This window comes from Aphelocoma coerulescens, chromosome 2 (assembly GCF_041296385.1).
Source record: "Aphelocoma coerulescens isolate FSJ_1873_10779 chromosome 2, UR_Acoe_1.0, whole genome shotgun sequence".
Lineage (NCBI taxonomy): Eukaryota > Metazoa > Chordata > Aves > Passeriformes > Corvidae > Aphelocoma > Aphelocoma coerulescens.
Window position 1 is genome coordinate 145,439,570 of NC_091015.1, and position 15,464 is coordinate 145,455,033.

The 15,464-nt window shown below is 39.0% G+C and overlaps 1 protein-coding gene across 2 annotated transcripts in view; it reads left to right on the top strand.

The window, feature by feature from the left end:
- The window catches only part of MATN2 (matrilin 2), a 71,872-nt gene that overhangs the window by 15,288 nt on the left and 41,120 nt on the right, over positions 1 to 15,464 (top strand). For both annotated transcript variants that reach the window (XM_069005195.1, XM_069005196.1), the window contains 2 exons: positions 8,513 to 9,082; positions 13,224 to 13,346. In XM_069005195.1, the coding sequence (XP_068861296.1) occupies positions 8,513 to 9,082; positions 13,224 to 13,346 (693 nt within the window). The remainder of the gene's footprint in view (positions 1 to 8,512; positions 9,083 to 13,223; positions 13,347 to 15,464) is intronic.

Genomic DNA, 15,464 nt, shown 5'->3' on the forward strand with positions numbered 1-15,464 from the left:
TGAAGAAAAATCAGGCCAAAAGAAAGAACCCTGATGTTCAGCAGTGTGCTGGTTTTGACTTCATTTTGAGCACTTTAGCTTCTTAATTAAAAAAGCACGTATGTGCAAAATTAACTTGAAAATCTTGGAAACAGCATTTGCATGACTTAAGGAACATCTCATTTTACAGGCATGAATAGGTAATCAGACAGTATTGCGGATGAAGAAAACACACCTTAAATTGCTCTGGAACCTTGAAGACACCATCTTATTTAAGTACTACTGAAGTGGTAGAACTACTAGTTCGCCAGTGGACGTGATGTCCCACGTGTTTTGGGAGACAGGGGGAATGGTGTACAGCACAATCCCATCATGCTGTTTCTGAATTTGTTCTGGAAAAGAATCTAATACTTAGACCGTTACCAATAGATAGAAATATGTGGTTTCAGGTCAGCTGATCAATGAGTAATGTTGAAGTTGCTAACAGCTTTCCCTGTAAACAAAGACATGGGCAATTTAAAAAAAAAGTATGGATAGGAGTTTTTAAAATGTTAAGCTAATGTTGTGAAAGCAAGACACCACAAACTCACTAAAGTCACATTTTCCCCCTAAATTTTCTCTGCTGCTACTAACAATTGTTTACTTTCTGTATCTGTTCCTTCTCTAGTAATTTCTGTGTCCTTCCAACAGCACCCCAAGTAGCTCAGGCAAGATAGGAGTCTCAGATCTTCAAGGAGAAAGATAAAAAGATCACCTTCTCTCATACAATCATCTTTTTCATGTTGGTTGTGATTTGATGTTTTGCAGGTGAGTGCAGGAAAAGACAGTCGCAATTAGAGTAAGTGCCTCCAGGCTGCCTGTGGGAACAGGATGCGAAGTAGGATTAGTGTGTGTACCACAAGTTTCCCCATCATGGCTGAGAAAATTAATTCCTCATCTCTTATGGGTGTAAGCTATCCTTAGCTGAGAGCACATAACATTTGTTTCTGTCAGGAAGTGGTGGGTAGATGTTCATGTTGCCACGTGCATAAGGATATCAGGATACTTTATCCCTCTGTCTAGGTGTTCCACTGCCTGCAAGGAAAACAACCTGCTCCCTGGTCCTCCTGACCGTGAAAGCAGGTTTGACTGCTGTCAGGAAATGCAAGTTTCTATCTCAGAACAGCTGAAATAACCAGAAAGAGCTAAGAAACTTGAGGCTATCCCTATACCATACTTTGGCTTCATACCAGAGACAGCACCAGTATTGGTAAAGAAATGAAGAAATAGTAGGAGTCAGTTCTGGGACTCTGGATTTAGAGAGATTTAGTGTTAATAATGACCTTGTTATTTTGAAAAGCATGACAGGGAAGGAATAGGAATAGTGACGTGAAATGAGAACAAAGTAATATACCCCCCTGCAGTGACTAATAATGAAGTATTTGCATGTAGAAGGAAATGTAAATCTCTGGACAAGAGCCTCCTGCTGTACAGTTCTCCCAGCAATTTTTGAAGTTCAGAAAAGATTTTGTCAGAGGCAATAAAGAAATGTCTGGAGGCTGTGTTCCATTTAGAGATTGTTCCCAGATGAAGAAATTTGTAAGGAAAGGTGGGTGAGCTGCCAAACTCATAATGAATGTTTGGGTTAGGGCCATAGGCCTGTGTGTTTGGGGAAAGATTCAGAGCAAGGATGGGGCCAGAGAGTACAGGGCAGGCCTTGGATCCAGGGCCTGTCCCAGAGCTGGGAAGAGGTGGCGTCACCTGCAGCACCAAGTGCAGCATGTATGTGTGATAGGAAAGGGGTATTGAGCAGTTTCTAACATTTCCTTCAGGAACTATATTATATCTGAAATGTACCATACCATACTTTGTCCATCTTTGACTTAAAATGAGAAAAACCCCAAAAGGAGTGGAAGCTAACTTGCTCAAAATATCTCACTAGAGACAAGAAGTTCTTGGAATTACTGCTCTTCTTCATTTATTCTTTGCAACAATCATAACCACAAAATGTGTTTTCCAAAGCATTTTGTGCTTGGTATGTTTATGAATGAATTGGAAATTTGGCTGTTCTTCATTTGCATAATTGTATGGCAAGAAGATTAAACCTTCTTGATGACCTAAGAAATCCTTTGGAGTTATCTGAGAACCTGTCAAACAAAATCTTTCTGGCTGGATATTTAGCTAGGAAAAACCAGAATTCTGGACCTCAAGAAAAAAATATTTGACACCCAGCAAGTTCACACATCCTTTAACAAATTTTGTAGGAGTTATGCAGAGATTTATAAGCCAAGAAGCTGTAAAAAGAAGACGGGCAAGTAATATTGAGGGCTCGATGGAAAATGAAATAAAATAGCAAAGAAAAAAGATACATTTAGGAAGAAGTAAAATATGCTAACTGGGAGAACAGTTTTCTCCTTTAATTTTGAGTGAAGACTTGTTCTGTTACTCAAAGATAAAATCTAAAAATAAACCTGGTGTTACTGCTGGCACTGTCACAGAACATGTAATTTTTGTGTATGCATTACTGGGGAGTGAGCTAAGAAACACAAAATATGAAAATTACCATTAAAGCCTGCTCAGGCAATAATTTTTCTATGATCTCATTTTTTCTTAACTGATTTAATCCTTCCTTTTTGCTTGAATTGTTGTACTCTATAACAAACATCTTTTTCATGGAGCTAATATTTACTTGTTGTAAATTACTCTTTCAATGTCTAAACTTTGCTGTAATGTTTACCAAATTGAGCTAACCTTCTTTAACATTTATCCATTCTCATCTATTAGAATAAAGACCTACATAACAAAATAAGTAATATCTAGATTTTTAAAAAAAGAAAAAAGTATTAAGGAGTCATAAAGATGTAGGACAAAACCAGAAAATAACTAACACATTTTTAAACAAGCAGTTTTTTCAAGAGAGCCATCTTGCAAAAACTTTTGAAAAATCACCATCTAAAACTTGTGTCCTTTGAATGTGTTCATTTTGAATATTCGCAGATGGAAATGTTTGAGGAAATGAAACAGTGCTGGGAACATTCTTGGGCATTGGAACTCCACCCTTATTGTTGCTGTTAAATGGCTGGAGCTGTCTCTGGCCCACAGTGACTAGCAATCTCCATTCGTAGTTCAGAAGGTACAGACAATAATCCCTACAGGGATTATTCCCAGGAGGCCTCTTGCATACAGCCACTCTGAGCAGGAAGGTGAGTTTAACACCGTGGATGCAGGCCAGCTGGCCTCTGAGCTTAGCTGGTACCTTAGACTGCTCTGTGGCACTGAGAGCAGTGGTACAACGTGGCCTGCTTCTGTGCTGGGGAGCACCCTGACCTCACAGACCAGTTCCATCCACATAGGATGGATCCCTGGCTCATGCTGCTTCCCGTATCATGCCTGAGAACTGCTTGAGAAAATGTGAATTGTCCTCAGACAACAGTATCAGGAACAGTTCTAATGATTTAACAGCCTAGAAGAGTCAATTCCAATGCCCAAGAAAGCTCCCTAGTGCTACTTTAGTTGTATTAAGGGAATGTAGCATTACTGAAAAATAAGGCGAGAAGATAGAAACACACTCTCAGACACAGACCCTGGGTGGGTCAGCAAAATCAAAACAGAGCCAGCTTTGTCAAAGCCAAAATAGGCTGAGCATAATTTGCTTTGAGAAAGGAATAGAAGGAAACCTGCAGTCATCCTATAAAATGATTTAACAGAATTTTCAGCTTTAGAGGAAATTAAGATGCTCAATATTACTTTAAGCTTTGTTTTGTGTATCTCTCAGTAATTTGATCCCAGCTGGATTCTTCCCAGTAGAACTGAAATTTCCTTGCATTGTTAGTTGTCCAAAGGTGGCATCACTGTAACTGTCATTTACAAAGTGGATATTGAGTAGAGAAGGAGAACATATTTACTACTGAATTGATCTTTCCTTCTGCCTTTGTCTTGCCTCTCCTGGCTTCCCCTTTGGATAACACAACGCACACTCAGGGGTTTTTTTTAACTTTTGTGTTAGCAGTACAAGACATCTGCTGACTTAGAAGTAGGTTTATGGATGAGTAACTCTTTTCAATGAGTATGTCAATTTTCATAAGAGTGAAGGGGAATACTTTTGGTTATGAAGATGTTTGCCAAAGTTGTGAGAAAGTTCCCTGTTTAAAATGAGAGCTGGTCAGAGGAAGAGATTATAATTCACAGGACAAATGGAGAAGCATGTCACTGCTAAAAAGCTATCACTGAAAATATATCTGAGGGGATGAGTGTTTAGATCTGTTTGTCATTACTACTGATCGCCACTCCTCAAAATACCACTGAGCTGGATTTTTTATCTGTAGAAGAGTTACATTTTATTTTTCACTGAGCCCAAGTTAAACCAACTTTAATGGTTACAGAGTTTAAAAAAAATTCATACCAAATCAGAAGACAAAGATTTTAAATACATCGTGATTGGAAATGTGTGGTATTTGTATAAATAGAACTTTGAAATATACTGTGTTTCATTCAGGTGAATAGATTTTTCTGAAGTAATTCAACACAATGTCATGTGTTTCTGGTAGTACTATCCACCAATGCTCTCCAGGCTTTTTCCCACCAAGATTCATTCCAGACTTCAGAATAGAGAAAAATTAGTCTCTTCAGACTGGGATCCAAATCTTTATGTTCCAGTTAAAAGGATTCAACACCATGGCTGTAGTTCTGACTTGTTTTCACAGAATCACAGAATGTGTCATGTTGGAAGGGAGCACAGTGGGTCATCTGGTCCAGCCTCCCTGCTCAAGCAGGGCCATCCCAGAGCACATGGCACAGGGTTGTTTCCAGATGGTTCTTGAATATCTCCAGTGAGGGAGACTCCACCACCTCTCTGGGCAGCCTGTTCTGGTGCACCTGCACAAGTAAAGAAGTTTTTCCTCATGTTCAGGGGGAGCTTCCTGTGCATCAGTTTCTGCCCATTGCCTCTTGTCCTATTGCTTGGCACCACTGACAAGAGCCGGGCTCCATCCTCTTGACACCCCCCCTTCAGAGACTGATAGACATTGATGAGGTCCCCTCCCAATTGTCTCTTCTTGAGGCTGAACAGGCCCAGCTCCCTCAGCGTTTCCTCATAAGAGAGATGCTGCAGTCCCCCCATCATCTTTATAGCCCTCCTCTGGACCCACTCCAGTAGCTCCATGTCTCTCATGTACTGAGGAGCCCGGAACTGGACGCAGCCCTCCAGATGGTGCCTCACTAGGGCTGAGCAGAGGGACAGGATCACCTCCCTCAGCCTGCTGGCAATGCACCCCAGGATACCTTTGGCCTTATTGGCCACAAGAACACAGTGCTGGCTCGTGGATATTTCATTGTCCTCCAGGACCCCCAGGTCCTTCTCTCCAGAGCTGCTTCCAGCAGGTTGGCCCCCAGCCTGTGCTGGTGCCTGGGGTTATTCCTCCCCAGGTGCAGGACCCTGCACTTGCCTTTGTTGAATTTCAGGCAGTTCTTCTCTGCCCATCTCTCCAGCCTGTCGAGGTCCTTCTGCAGGGCTGCACAGCACTCTGGGGTATCAGCCACTCCTCCCAGCTCTGTGTTGTTGGGGAACTTGCTGAGGAGGCCTCTGCCCCTTCATCCAAGTCACTGATGAAAAGTTAAACAATCCTGTTACCAGTATTGAACCTTGGTAGATGCCACTAGTAACAGGCCTCCAACTGTACCACTAATTAGGACTCTGGGATCTGCTGTTCAGCCAGTTCTCAAAGCACCTCTCTGTCCACTCACCCAGTCCACCCTTCCTGAGTGTGCCTGTGAGGGTGTTGTGACAGTGTCAAAAGCCTTGCTGAAGTCGAGGTAGACAGTATCCCCTGCTCTTCCCTCATCCATCCAGGCAGTTGTTTCATCACAGAAGGCAATCAGGCTGGTCAAGCATGACTTACCTTTAGTGAATCCATGCTGAAATGTTTTAAGGGAAATAAAATAGCAGCCATTTTGCCCTTCTCCCTTGTCTGTCATTCCCCTCCTGTGCACACACATATTCTTAGCCTTTTTTTCTGTAATTATCCTCCTTTCCTCTTGCTTCGCTCCCACAAATGATAACTTAGAATTATCTTTATATTGCTGGAATCATTCATGTTATATTAGTAAAGATAATTTGTAATTATATATATATATATATAAGGATAATTATAATTAAGATAATAAAGTTGAAAATAGTTATGTCAGGATATCTGTATCCCATTAAAACTAGAATTTTTTTTCTGGTCAGCTTGGCTTATATTCAACCTGCTCTGATTTTGAAAGAATAAGCAACCCGAGCATATTCCTACGCTTCTGAATAAAGCTGTACTGTAGACTGCACATGAATAAATCCAGGCAGTCATTTTTATTGTCATTAAAGAGCATTTTTATTCTATGCCAACAACTGTTCTTCGTAATCTATGAAAGAGGCTTCTGAGTTAATGAGTGAAAACAGGCATCTTTCTCACCCCCTGCCTTGGCAGAAGTGCATGATGAGTGTTCATCAGCAGTCACAAGTGAACTTGTTTAAAGGCCAGTCTACAGACAGACGTTTTTCCAATTGAGTCTTTGATTGGCCCACTTGTACTGGTGCAGTATGACATGACCTTTGATTATACAGTCAAACACTACTTTTCCACCAAATATTTGCCTCATTCACTGCACAAGATGAATGACAGTGCACTGGGCATTGAATTGGGTTCGGCAGTAAGGGAAACTACTGATTAGGGGTGTTTCATCTTAGTAAAATGAGGATGCCACTGAGGTCTGATGAACATTCTTGCCATCTTTAATTTTTCAAGCCAGGCATACAAACACAACTAACAACCTCACAGGTTTATTCATAGCCACAGGAATTTGAGAAGATGAGCAGATACAATGATTGAAGCCATAGGTCTATCTAACCCTGTATTTTGTCTCTGACAGAGGTCAAAAGTAGATGCATGTGAAATAGTTTAAGGACAAGAAAATGCCACCTGCAGCTATTTTTTGCCATGCTTTTGTGACTCGGGGAGTTCCTAAATTGAAGGAGTCTTTAATATACACATTAAACCTCTGTTGATTTCTTTCCATCAGCATCCCATCAAAGTCCTTTTTAATCTTTTTCCATATTCTTCTGTGGCAGGTCTGATAGGTCACCTCACAGGCTTGCCTCAAGCCTGCCATGTGCTGGCTTCCTGTGAATGGTCAGTCCCTATCCATTCTCATCATCCAACTCACACATATGTCTCATGTTTCTCATATTCTTTTAGAAAAGGATGCTGAGCAGAAGCCAGAGGATGTAGGCATGGTCCCAGAAAGCTCATAGGATGCCTAGAAAGCAGCCAGCCTTCACTTCTGCTGTTATCCTAGCTTGGCCCAACTGTGCAATTGTCAGATATAGACATACTCTGTCTGTAATACTTCTGCTTCAGTGGCTCTTGGAAAAAAAGACTTCTGATGGCTGACATAGATTTCATGGAGTGTTCAGTATGAGTGTTTCTTTGGCCAAGTGGAGTGCCACTGTTGACAACAGGATTTTCTCTCTGATGCTGAGCTAGTCCAATACATGAAACTTTCCCCAGATGAATATTAATTATGTGTTTGAAATCATGGCATTTGATTTGCAGGACTGCTAAGCACTCACAACTGCAGTTGACATCACTGAGACCTGTACTTTGTACATGCAAAGTGCTGCTTACTCTCAACTTCCTTGAAAAATCAGTCCCTTCAGGTCTCTTATCACTCAGTGCAACTAACAGATGCTTTTGGCCTGTATTTCTTTGTGTTCTGTTTTCCTTGTTTCTAATGAAATACTTATACCCCTCTGACTTGTCACAGTATTAGATTTCTAAATTTGTCACAGTATTAGATTTCTAAATTTGTCACAGTATTAGATTTCTAAATTCTCATGCACTGCCACACAAAGCATCACAGTGCAGCCCACTTAAATAGTTAACTACGTCATTCAGAGGGGATTTCCACCCTGCGTGGGAAATGAGGTCAAAATCTCAACAAAGGCACAACAGGGTAACGCACAAATACCTGAAGAGTGACATTTGACAAGGGCATGTAGTGGTAGGACAACAAGTAATGAAGTAATAATAAACTAGAAGGCGCCAGGTTTAGATTAGATAGAGGGAAGAAATTCTTTACTCAAACACATTGCCCAGAGAAGTTGTGGATGTCCCATCCCTGACAGTGTTTAAAGGTTGGATGGGGCTTTGAGCAACCTGGTCTAGTTGAAGGTGACCTTGTTCATGGCAGGGGTGTTGAACTACAATGATCTTTAATGTCCTTTCCAACCCAAGGTATTCTCTGATTCTATAATTCTATCTCCCCGTTCCACTGCCATTAATCATTTTGGGCACTTATTTCACACATGCACGCAAAAAAGTACATATAAGGATCAAGTAACAGGCAGCTTCTGTTATTTACTGGAGAACAAACTTATATTGCCCAAGTAGCCTTAGTTCTGGTATCTCCTGTTTTTCCTGAATTTTCCCAGCACTTGTCAGAGTGTTTGTTTAGGCAGTAAACCTGAAACCTATTTGCATTTTGAAATTCTAAAGTATTTTTGTTTGCATTTTCCTTTTAGAAAACCCTTGCAACAACAAACATCTGGACCTTGTTTTCATCATTGACAGCTCTCGCAGTGTGCACCATTATGACTTTGAAAAAGTGAAGGAGTTCATTTTGACCATCTTGCAGTTTCTGGACATCAGCCCTGACACCACGCGCGTGGGTCTGATTCAGTACGGCAGCACCGTCAAACAGGAGTTTTCGCTGAAGACCTTCAGGCGGAAGCAGGATGTCGAAAGAGCGGTGAAGAGGATGATGCACCTGGCAACGGGCACCATGACTGGACTGGCTCTGCAGTATGCAGTGAACATTGCATTTTCAGAGATAGAAGGGGCTCGACCTCTGAGGCAGAATGTGCCCCGAATTATCATGATAGTGACAGATGGGAGACCTCAGGATCCTGTGGCAGAGATTGCTGCTAAAGCACGTAACTCAGGAATCCTAATTTTTGCCATTGGCGTGGGAAGAGTGGATATGAACACTCTGAAGTCCATTGGGAGCGAACCACATGAAGAACATGTGTTTCTGGTTGCTAATTTCAGTCAGATTGAAACACTGACCTCTGCCTTCCAGACTAAACTTTGTGGTAAGATTTTTATCTATAGATTTGAATACACAGATGAAAGTGAAACAGAAAAAATATACATTATAATTAAACTTTTTTTTTTACATGAAACCTTATCTGTTAGAAAATATATATTGAAGTATATATTGGCTATATACTAGCCAGATAATATCCAGAACAGCAGTTACACGTGGGGAAAACTCATGCTACTATTAAGTGCTATAAAATGTGACGTAATTCCTCGTGCTCATAAGCAGTTAGGCAAACACATGTATCATGATTTTCCTATTTATTGCATAACAGCAATAAATTTACAATCTCTGCTCTTTGAATATTAGATAAGTTGTTTCATCTATTCATTTTAAATGTGATCTCCCTTAGCAGTGAAACTTTAAACTGCTCAACAGTCTTTTGGTTATTTAAATATTCTTGAGAGTCCACGGATTCCTCTTCCAAAGTTCACATACTAATTCTATGCAAAGAATAATTTCTGTACATGCCTTGTGACTGAAAGTGAAACACAGACATGGTAGTGTTTGTATTCCATCTATTTTAAATACAGAAAGTTATGAAAAGTCATTACAGTGATATCATTTATTCATACTATAACGTAAATATTTTAATAGGTATTAATTTACAACAGAGATATCACTTCCATCTGTAATTCCCTGATAAGGAATTACCTTTTGCAAATATTGTGGCATTTGTAATTAATTTTATATTAATCTGTGTACTTAGTAGACTTTTCTTTTTTATTTATTCCTGAGATAAATATGAAAGTATTTAATAAAAATTTGGTGTTAAGCTGATGAATTTTCAGTAGAGTCCAGAAAAAGAATGCGTCGTGAGATTAAATGCTCACTCATCTCTAGGAATGCTTTTGCCAGAAAGGAACTGAAGCTTATTGTAAGGGTAGTCTGGAGAATTTTCCTTACTTGATCTTTTCCAAAATTGTTTCAAAGAGCAGCTGAACTGCCTCAGCACAAAACAACAACACAGACATTCATCGATAATAGATTTTTTTCCTGTTTCTCCCTTTCTGTATTGTTAGCTGGTGTAGTAGGATATATTTAAAAACCAAGAAAGAGTAAACTAATAATGGATTCAGAATTTAAATGGAATGAACAGCAACTGCTGATTTTTAAAGTTGTGTTTTAGAAACAAATCCAGTCCAAATACCATTTCTTTGTGTTTTGGTTGGTTTGGGGTTTTTTGGGGTTTAGGGTTTTTTTCTGTTTTTGGTTTTTTGTTTGTTTGTTGCTTGGTTGATTTTTTTTTGGTTGTTTTGTTTTTTGCTTTTTGGGTTGTTTTTTTTCTGACTGGGCAGTGTCCAAGCAATTTATTAGAGTTTTTTAGCTCACTTTTAATCAAACACGTGTTCTTCAGTAAAGCCAACCCCCCACTGCAGATGGAGGAGTATGGCGGTGACAAGGGTAGTGGTTGCCTCCTGCTCCAGGGAATGCCTCCCCAGGATTTGCTGTGCTGGAAATTCAAAGTGAGATCCTAAGACTTATTTAAAAATCCAGACCCAGATTCAACAGAGAGTTTAAGCTGTTAGATTCATATGGATTTCAACATAAGGTACTAAATTACAGATAGGATCCATACCATTTTATTTGTTCTCAGCTGTGAAGCAGCATTCAGCTTGCTGAATTTCAAGAGAGTAATCATAGCCCCTGCTTTCTAGAGCACCTACATTCCTCCTAGGAAATGTGGTTAGTTTAAGTCCTCCCACTTGTGGACCCTGAGGAAGTATCATTGTAGCTGAATGGAACATCTGGACACCTTGTTGCTTTGCTGAAGCAATTGAAGTCACCCCTCTGGTCAAGTCTCCAGGAATGCTGTCTGCTGGGCTTCATGCTGTGGGAAAAGACCTTGGCCCCTGAGCTGTCCTTGTGTCTGAATCACTCTTATGTCTGTGGGAATGTGTCTTCGTGGTTCCTGTGATGACAGTAGAAAACCATGGCCAGATGATGAAGCTTTGTGGGGGAAATGAAAAGTAAGCCAAATTAACCACTATTTACTACTGGGTGGTAGCGACTACTAAGTACCTAGTACCTGTATTCTCAAAAGAATCCCTGTAAACTGGATGTGCTACATTCCATTAAGTCAGAGGTTCCCTACAGTTGCTGCCCCTGGCTGCTAAAGATTTGGGGATGTCAGAAACACCAGTTGAAGCCAGGACCTCTTTTTATTACTAGTCAGCAAGGTAAAACAGAAACAAAGAGTATTCTGAGGGATCAGAGGCATGAAAAATAAGACAAGAGTTGAAAACGCAGAAAAATATTGGTGAAAATGGGGACAGAATCCAGGAAAGGAGGTGGAGATTAGAAGAAGCATGAGAAAGACCAAACTTGGGATGGAGCCGTCAGGGGCAAATAGAGTCTTTATTATATTCCTGTAAAGTAGATAGTGGTGTCATCCCCATTTTACATTGGGAGAATGGAGGCACAGAAACAGGGTTAAGTTTGTCAAAACCACCCACTAACTTTAAATATTTGACTCAGTGCAATCCCTGGTGTGATTTTCGGGGGCATTGAATGTTTTTGGACTAATACAACATGTTATTCACAGCTCTACAGCCATCACTTGCATGCTTGCAAATACAGATTCAGGTGTCTCTATCTGAACAGATACAGTGTGAAGGCTGATGTTTTCTTGAAGATACTGATATTGTTGGTTTGCCCAAAATCCAATAAGGACCCTGTGATATCAAGATAAAATCTAATTCACAACAAGGCTTGTGTTCAGATTCCTTAACTATGAGATCACCCTTTCTATTACTTCAGTCCTGCCTGTGACCACCAAACAGCTCCTGCAACAGATGAGGTTGCAGAAATCATTCAGAGAGCAGACTCCACTACAGAAATTGGACTGATGACCAGAGTATCACTGGTGGTAAATGGGTGCGACAGAAACACGTCAGAGCATGTACACTATGCTTGTGTAGTAGATGGGAAGATTGGTAACAGACGGTAAAAACGTATTCTCAGAAGGAACTTGAATTACTGGGACTCCTGTCATTGAATGCTTTCCTTTTCAGAATGATAGAAAGATGAAAAAACAAGAAGTTGAATTAGGTCTGTATTCACATAAATAAAAGTACTTGAGAAGTTTCATTATGGCAGAAATTTGTGAGATCCAACAAGCTGATTAGGAGATTAGGGAATTGTGGTGCTTTGTGTGTTAGCAATAAATACCTAACTCTTGTAAACATGCCAAAGAGCAGATACATAGTGTATATATCTTAAAATCATATGTGGGTTTTTTCCACAAGTACCACACCTACCACATTAAGTTATTTAGCAGGCTTCTGTTGTGGCTTCTAAAAGATAACTTTTAATATGTATTCCATAAATTTTGAGCTTTGTCGACCTAGCACGTTAAGGAGCACATCAATCCCTAACTGCTGTTGCAAAATAGATATTTTTCCACACAGTGTTCTCTGAGAAGTAATTCACCTGTGTTTTATAGAGATTACATACGAGCAATGCTGCAGTGGAAAGAAAACATCAAGATTTCTTAATCCCCAAACACTGACCTGGAGAAAAGTAGTTCAACAGTGAATTTGACTGAATGGGCCTCTATTTTTTTTCTCTTTTATTGTCTCAGTCTGCTGCATTTTAATACTTGCTATTAGAGACATAAAATACAAACAGAACAAAAATAGAAAGTCTTACAATCTGGAGTGTAGCTCAGCCCAGCTCCTGCTTAATGAATCTTGGAGATACATGTCCTCAGTGTCATCATGTATTATTTGCACGTTCCTCAACATTAATAACTAAGCAAGCAAAATAGTCTTTTCATTAAGTTGTTTTTAGTCATTCTTCTTCTTTATTATTGGGTGCTGTGTGGTGATTTTCTTCAGGCAAGAAATTGAATGTCCTCTAAATCAGCTTACACTTAAATTACACTTATTTTCTTAATTTGAATATGATAGGTTTGTTTCATTGTCTTTGTAGGACCACCAAATAATTCATTTTTTCAGATACTGTCTTGTATATTTTCATTTTCTTAAGGTCTCATTTTTGTCTTTACTAGCAAGACTGAATTTGAAATTTCTAAGTTACTTCAGTAAAGTTTTCTACACCAGGTTTTTTTTTTCAGTGGCCACAAGTAATTAAGACCAGCACTTAGTAATGTTTTCCTTTTTTTCTTTCAGTGCCTCATATGTGCAGTATAGTTGAGCATCACTGTGATCACTTCTGCATAAACACCCCTGGCTCCTACCTGTGCAGATGTAAACAAGGATACATTCTGAATGCTGACCAGAAGACTTGCAGCAGTATGTTATCTTTCTTATCTCTTTCATGCTCCCAAAAAGTGCTTAACTTACCCTTTCTGTTGGGCTCATAAAGAACTGAGCTCAATAAATAATTAATGTTAATCATCAGAAAGTGTCTAGAAAGGTGAAGTTATAATTCTTTTTCTTGCTTTGTGTAAGTGAAGTTCTTTATTTCTGAGATACATCAAGCTAAATTTTATGCACAGCTCTGCAGAGGTACACTGTAACTATATGAAATTGCATTTGAATTTTATTGGTATATTAAGTTCAACAATGAAACAACAACCAAATAAATAACTTTATCATCTCAAGTGAAGTGAATTTAGATACTTTACTAACTTATCCAGCTAGCAACAGTACTAAATAGTACAGAAAGGTGCAATAAGCCCCATACTAGAAAGCTGTGAAATAACTTGACATTCTGAAAAGCTCTTCCTAACTGCTGCTGGAAATAGAAGGGTTTGCAACATTTCAGAAGTCTTAAAAATGCTCTCATTCCTCTCTTTAAAAGTGTTGACTTTTTTCACTTTTGAGCAATTAGCCGTATAGTTTTTAATAACAAACTTTATTTCACTTTAATTTTGATCTTCATGATCGGTATTTCGTTAGTCCATTTTAACTTGTTTCCTAGTAAGTAACAGCAATTTACATTAGAGGGATATGCCCAAATTATTTCTGTATCCACCTTACTTTAAAGAAATTATGTAATGCTATCTTTAATTACTTGTGGAAAATGTACTTGCTAAAAATTCAGGTTTTTATCACACAGAGCGCATGGATTCAAGTGGAAGTGCATAGATTCAAATTAAATTTGCTAAACTGATTTTAGCCAGAAGAAAAAAATGGAAAACGTCTATTCAAGAAGCTGTGGGAGACAGTCATTGTGAGAGCATAGGATGTACCTCTTACAATCTCTAATTTAGAACTAAGGTGAAGACTGCAGGCTCAAATCCTGTTCTTGTGTTTGATGTTCTGTATCTCAGGAGAGTACCATAAAACTATCAGGTATCTTGAGATTAGTGGATTCTTAGTCTCTCTTGCTTAGAGCTGTGTTTCATATCAAATACTAAGCACCAATGAACAAGTGAGGGTATGTCAGTATGTCACCTCAGAAGGTGATTCTGCAGCTTGGGGATTGGACTCTACGTGTGTAGTGGGATACATGGTTTCAGAGCCTCAGTAAATAGGAATGGGATCTAAATAATGTCAACTCCAGAGTGACCAGGGTATTCTCACTCCTGCATGGAAGCATCTTCAGACCCTTTGGGCTATAGCAGGAAAAACACTTTTGAGCTGTTCACCTTCTATGCTGTTGAGCTGTGAGAATCTGTTTTCTGTTCCTTCTCACCACATCCTTCACCAAATGTAGACATTTGTCATAAGCATTTCTGTGAATTAAAAGGCAATGTGTTGCAATAAATGGAACAAATGTAACACTTTATTTTTTCACTTCAGTGAAAAAACTTTAACACTTCAGTGGTTTTGTTTCCTGTAGAAGATGCACCAGAAAAAAAAAAAAAATCAGTCCAATCTGGAATATTTCCTAATTATTATTTGGTTTAGTAACTCAGCCAAGACAAGAATACTGACCAGAACATTTTTCATAGAGCCTATTTTCTCTGCTTCTGCATGTTTGCTATAACTCATCAGAAAGAAGGTGGTCATATGATGTAATCATCATTACAAATGATGGCTCTAACTATGTAATCACATTTCAGTAGTATTGTTATTGTCTAACCTTTTCTCTTCATTGTGTCCTTCTTAAAATGCTTCTTATTTAAAACTTTTGTATCCTTTAAGCCTTTCTTTTAAACCCTCCAGATGCAATTAAATATCTTAAAGAATTTTAACAAAGAATTTTTTCTGAAATTTATTTGAAATTCAAAATTTTTCTTCTTTTTTAATTGTCTCTCTCACATTGTCCCAGTTCTCACCCCTAACATTAATTCTGGCAATTTTTTTTTTTGGTGAATAAATGTTAAAAAATTAATTACAAGTATGAAAAATTCTTCATTGTCTCTTCTTCTTTTTACTCTGTTACATTTCCATGGTTTTTCTCAGCCAGTAGTTTAGCATTTGAGCACTGCACTGCTTCAAATACAGGTTAACTTCCAAGAG